This window comes from Oncorhynchus masou, unplaced genomic scaffold (assembly GCF_036934945.1).
Source record: "Oncorhynchus masou masou isolate Uvic2021 unplaced genomic scaffold, UVic_Omas_1.1 unplaced_scaffold_876, whole genome shotgun sequence".
Lineage (NCBI taxonomy): Eukaryota > Metazoa > Chordata > Actinopteri > Salmoniformes > Salmonidae > Oncorhynchus > Oncorhynchus masou.
This window is the reverse complement of record NW_027015222.1, coordinates 37,483-43,973: the sequence shown is the minus strand read 5'-3', so window position 1 is coordinate 43,973 and position 6,491 is coordinate 37,483. Positions and strand designations below refer to the sequence as shown.

The 6,491-nt window shown below is 46.8% G+C and overlaps 1 protein-coding gene across 1 annotated transcript; it reads right to left on the bottom strand.

Moving 5' to 3' along the window:
- Window positions 1-420: 420 nt before the first annotated feature.
- Window positions 421-5,465, bottom strand: LOC135537952 (transducin-like enhancer protein 3; the record flags this gene model as incomplete). Its single annotated transcript, XM_064963961.1, has 5 exons — window positions 421-2,145; window positions 3,167-3,243; window positions 3,529-3,679; window positions 4,885-5,032; window positions 5,184-5,465. Coding segments are annotated over 5 exons (766 nt in total), but the record flags the coding sequence as incomplete, so codon positions are not given.
- Window positions 5,466-6,491: the final 1,026 nt, after the last annotated feature.

Below are 6,491 nucleotides of genomic sequence, written 5' to 3'. Positions count from 1 at the left end.
TTGGCAACACACCCAGATCCTCAGCAATGCGTCTCCTCTCCCAGCATTAGTCTTTTGAACAGCCTGCGACCACAACGACAAGCCGGGACAGCAGCCTACTGACTCCACTGCTATTCAACAGGCTCACACACACACCTCATATACAGCATCCAGTGAACTAGAAGGAATCACCAGGCATATGTTTGAGGTTAGGTATTCATTATGAAACAGTTAGTGTTTAAGTATCACATCAAGTGTGGGGTATAAGTGGAAGACTCCAGTGGTTTAGACACTACACTCAAATGTATCTACTTTCAAACCTATTAAGAGGAAGTTAATGTCAGGGCAGACAGACACCCACGGCTCTCGTAGAAGTACTCAAACGCTCTTTGACTGTGCGCTTCCTCAACAATATGTTGCATTGAAATTAACTGGGAAGTCTTTCTACAAAGAAAACACTTTATTGAATGATCATCAACTGTACATTATGTTCAGTGCTGACACAGTTTTGCTACATACTTTGGTTGTGAATTGGAGACGCTCACATTTCACCCCTCGTTATGACTGAAGGAAAGGCGGGTATTGGGGCGCAGTGAACAATTTGAGTGTTCACCCCAACAGCTGAACGGTGGAGGAAGATCTTCCCCTTAGACACAGAGCATCTTACCCTCAGCACCATTTGGGTACCAAACAGATCCGTGTCTAGAGGCACCTTCATCCTACTCGGTACTGAACATTATGTAGATGCTGGTCACAATGCTAACTGGTGTTTTACATTTTGAAAGATCCTAATAGCCAACCCTAGCACTTAACAGGCACTGTGTATCGACTGGAATCCAAGTCCGGTTATGATGATGTACTGATAAATGAGGATAGAGGAGCAAATCAATGGATTCCATAGAAGCATGTTCTCCTTAACCCCCCCGTCTAGATGACCCTGTGGGTTGTTCTACATCAGAGTTAGGTCCAGACTCAATGTTCAGATGGTGTCCGGCCATATGAACTGGGGACGCGGCCGATGAGCCCAGTCTGTCAGCCCGTACTAGTAATAATCCAGTGGAATTGAAGTCAACATCGCTCAACATCAACCAGACGACCCAAAACACCATCCAAGACGTAAAAGAGACGACGGGTCATAAAAGGGCACAGAGAAAGTCGTATTTAGTTTCTTTAATATGGTTTTAATTTACATTGTTCTCCTCCTCTCGCCGATCCCCCAGTCTCCTCTGATTGGCCGGTCCAAGCAGGGGTCCTGTGGTATTCCACGGAGTTCCATGGCTCTGCCTGAGCCGGCAGGCTCCACTTCCCAGACATTTTTGTAGCTCCAAAAAAAAAAAAAAAAAGGAAAAAAAAGCACCATCCCAAAACTCACATTTGAATCTCCACAAACGTGTTCTGGTTGACCATTTAGTTTTTGGAGAGACATTTCCATTTGATTTGGAAAAAGGTCAGCCTGGAGAATGTGCTTCAACACTCTCAAAAAAAAAAAAGAAACAAAAATCCTTAAAAAAAAGAAAAAGAAGAATCTTATTCTACTTTCTGTTCTCCCTTGAATATCAAGCAGAAGGGAGAGGCCGAAAGCAAAAACGTCACAAGTACACCAGGACATGAAAATAGATATATATATATTTATAATATATATATAAAATGTCTTTATTACTCCATTATGTACAATTTTCACAAGACGTCCAGGGAGCAACTGTTGTAAAGACAAAGCCCCGCTTCATCCAGTCACATTACAGAAACATTCATCACCTTCAAAAATAAACCCTCAAAAACAGGCCCAGGAACAGATCAAAAAACAGCAAGACAATTTACATCTTCAGTGCCCATTGGGTTACAGTCTGCACCCGATAGCCAATCATAGCCAGGCCAACTGCCAAGCAGAGTTCATGGTGCCTCCTGAGCACCAATCCGGGAGCGGTATCGGCCGACATTGTCTGTAGTCCAATCCCTGGTGGTCTTTGAGGTTAGGGGGTGTGGTGAGTGAAGTAAGAGGAGGAGGAGGGGCTAGCAGCTCCCCTCGTCAGGCCACTAGGAGGGGTCAAACTGGTGTTCCTAGTAGATCACCTCGTACACTGTGGCCTTCTTGTCTCCAGAGCCTGTCACGATGTACTTGTCGTCTGCAGAGATGTCGCAGCTCAGGACGGAAGAGGACTCCTTTGACTGTTGATGTAAAGGGTTTAACAAAAACACGTTAGTGATCCTATTCAGGGCATGTCATGTGTTTGCCTGAACTAACTGTGTCCAAAGTGACCATCTGTCTTGGTTGGTCTGAAAGAGAATTCTCTGAACAATACTGCTAGTCACTTTAAACTATGCCACTTTGTTTACATACTCTATACCATCTACTGCATCTTGCCTATGCCTTTCTGTACCATCACTCATTCATATATCTTTATGTACATATTCTTTATCCCCTTACACTGTGTATAAGACAGTAGTTTTGGAATTGTTAGGTTAGATTACTCGTTGGTTATTACTGAATTGTCGGAACTAGAAGCACAAGCATTTCGCAACACTCGCAATAACATCTGCTAACCATGTGTATGTGACCAATAACATCTGCTAACCATGTGTATGTGTGACCAATAACATCTGCTAACCATGTGTATGTGTGACCAATAACATCTGCTGACCATGTGTGACCAATAACATCTGTGACCATGTAACATAACATCTGACCATGTGTATGTGTGACCAATAACATCTGCTAACCATGTGTATGTGTGACCAATAACATCTGCTGACCATGTGTATGTGACCAATAACATCTGTTGACCATGTGTATGTGTGACCAATAACATCTGCTAACCATGTGTATGTGTGACCAATAACATCTGCTAACCATGTGTATGTGTGACCAATAACATCTGCTAACCATGTGTATGTGTGACCAATAACATCTGTTGACCATGTGTATGTGTGACCAATAACATCTGTTGACCATGTGTATGTGTGACCAATAACATCTGTTGACCATGTGTATGTGTGACCAATAACATCTGTTGACCATGTGTATGTGTGACTAATAACATCTGCTAACCATGTGTATGTGACCAATACATTTGATTTGTTGGCTTCTGATTTCCAGATTATAAGTGACAGTGGGGGGTTTCCATGCTGCTGGTCATGTCCCGGGATCGTGTTTGAGAGTGTGTATATTCATGTGTGTGTTATTGATTACCTGGAATATGCTGGCACCGTACGGAGTCCTCCAGGCATTCAAGAGGTTGTCCTTCCCCGTGCTCACAAACCATTTACCTTTAAACACAGGACATGATACATGAGCTCAGAGTCCAGGTTGCCCTCACCAAGCAGGACAGGCCTGCACAAGACTCTCCAAGCACCAAAATGCAAGTCCACATGGTTTAAGATTTAGTAGCTAACCCGATACAACTGATGTGGGGCAGTTGGTATTACTTGTTGGTACAGTAGAAGTACCAACTAAACAATGTGGTTCAATTCCTTGAGAAAAAAGGTTTCTCCACTTGAACTACATAAATACAGGATGTAAATGACGTCTAGCACCCTGGACATGTTTCTTACCACAGTAGGCGAACTTCAGCGAGAGGACGCAGCTCTCATGCAGGTGGAGCTGGTACTTGTCCGGCTTGGTGTGATGGAGAACCTCCACGTTGCTGCTCTCCATGCCCACTGCCAGCCACTCCCCTGTGGGGCAGTAGCCTAGAGAGAAGATCTGGGAGGGGGCGGGAGGTGGGGGTGAACCAGGGCAAAGTAGAGTGTGTGTGTGTGTGTGTGTGATGCAACGGTACACGGCAACGGTATGTTGTCGAACCGTTCGGTACACCCCCTATGGTTCAATATGCACACGTGAACCGCGGAATTACGACACGCCTGTCATTTTCCTGTCATTTCCAACACGTGCTTATTGCGCTGCAGACTACAGGCACGTGGTACATTCAGATCCGCAGAACCAGACAGCTTGTGGCTGTTAAGGGGCCCCTGATGGCCGACAAACTTTACTCAACAGCAATGTCTCAAAATGTGGCAACCGCAGTGACAGCAACCCACTCCCCCTTAAACTACCAATGGACGATTTGCACTGACATCTCAGTAGGAAACCTCCCTAAAGGGGCCCCATGAAGAGAGAGGAAACTAAAAACAAATATTCTCTCAGCTCCCAACGTGACAATGGCGAGACAGAGAGACGCACATTTGAAGACACACTGGCGTCAAAGCTCCCTCACTGACGGTTCACTATGTCCTGGTCTGGGAGATCTATGTGTTGCAAACTCGGCCCCTCACTGACGGTTCATTATGTCCTGGTCTGGGAGATCTATGTGTTGCAAACTCGGCCCCTGTATGAGAGTCATACAAGCGCACACTTTGCCCTAGAATTAATGAATGCTGTGACTGATTGGAAGCTCGAGAACCAAATATCACAATCCCAGCCACGACAGATAACGCACAAAACATAGTGAACGCCAGCCGTGAAGCTGATGGGTCTGGGCCCCACATTGGCAAAGCACCTACAGCTTGTCAAAGCTAAGAAGCACTTTTCATTGTATTCTCCCCTTGCTGTCATACAGTAGGCAGAAACCAGGCAGTCTCATGTTGACATTTTTCTGAATGGAACATTTCAGGCTAAATAAAATAGTTGATTTAAAGGGTTTGAGTTTGAGTTTATTTTTATTTTTACAGGGACAGTGCACATTAATCAACGTTTCAGTAAAAAAGTGCCGGTTTTAGCCAGCCGGCTAATTTTCAACCGCAGTCCCTGGGTTTAAAGGGTGATGTGTTTATTTTTTTTCTTAAAATGTAAATATCCCGAAACTGTACCGAACCGTGGGCCCACTGTACCGTTGCATCCCCTGTGTGTGTGTGTGTGTGTGTGTGTGTGTGTGTGTGTGTGTGTGTGTGTAAACATAAATAGGAGCGTACCTGGGAGGTGAAGTCATGCTGCTGGAGCTGGCGTCCCTCCCTCAGGTCCCATGAGCGGACGGTGTTGTCCAGACCTCCGGTCCACAGCTTGGTCCCGTCGTGGGAGATGTCGATACAGCTGGCTCCGTCCGTGTGGCCCTGGAACTGCCTACAACACCCAGCAAACACCGTGGACTTAGTGATTCCACTCACGCTGTGGACATTTCAATGTAATCCCACTCCAATCATTACTGCTAAAATGACATGGGCAGTAGTACAATCCCTCCCAGCCCTCTACTCCCTTCAGATGGATCACTCACCTGACCAGGGTCTGGTTGTGCAGGTCCCAGACGGCAATGTTCCCATCACTGCAGCAGGAGAAGCAGACTTTGGCGTCGGGGGAGATGGCCAGTGCGTAGCAGGCGGGGGCCGAGGAGGTGAGCTCCGCCTTGATACGTGGCGTCGGAGAGGCCAGGTCCCAGATGGTCAGCGTGCTGGCCTCACCACCCACAATCAGGGTGCGGCCATCAGGGAGGAGCTTACAGGAGCGGATGTAGTTGTCCCTGTTCTGGAGACAGAGAGGGAGCCAGTTAACATTTGGGCTTCAGCCAGTTATCGTGATAATAGCAGGTATCGTGAGACACACAAATGTATTGCTAAATATTGCTATACTGTTGGAGCTAGGAACACAGCCATTTCACTACACCCGCAATAACATCTGATAAATATTCTATGAGACCAATAAAATGTGATTTGATTTAAAAGCAGGTGTGGCAACTCCAACCCCATTGGATGAATTGAACGGATGTGGGTGGAGCAGTATCTCCATAGGGATGCTGGTTGTGAACATCACAAAAGCTCTGACGAAGGCCTTGAGGTCAATACATAAAGCTTAAGAGAGCTGCGACCCTAGCGAGAGCGAGCGAGCCGCGACCCCAGTGAGAGAGAGCCGCGACCCCAGCGAGAGAGAGCCGCGACCCCAGCGAGAGAGAGCCGCGACCCCAGCGAGAGAGAGCCGCGACCCCAGCGAGAGAGAGCCGCGACCCCAGCGAGAGCCGTGTGCAGGTTTCTTCTTTTTTCTCATCTTATTCAACTGTTAAAATGCACCTGCAACAAAGACAGCTCAGATGTGCCTTTGGAAGCAGGGGTGAGGATAAAAGCATCAGAGTGTGTTTGAGTAAGGCTTCCCTCAGCTATGGTGTGTGGAGCGAGACTCATTTTCAGCTTTAACAAGGACATAAGAGTGTTAGCTGGACTGGGTCCATGAGGCGGGTGATGTGAATGACAGATCAATAGAGGGCCGGGGTTCTCAGATGAATTAAACAGCTTGCTGATGACTATATAAGACCTGGTCACAAAGCCAGCACTCTCCCTCTGCTCCTTCCCCCTCTTCAAAGTGGCCAGGAGACAGTATCAAACTGATGAATGGGGAGGATGGGAGAATGACTAATGGGGTGGGTAATGGCAAACGGGGGCAGGACGATCAGAAGATCATTACTTTAGGTCTTTTTCAAAAACGTCACACACTAGGCCGACGAACAAGACGCTGTGCCTTGAACTATTACATTCACAAGAGCAGATGGAGGGAGAGGGTGGATGTGGGGTTCAGAGGCTGGATGTGGGGGTTC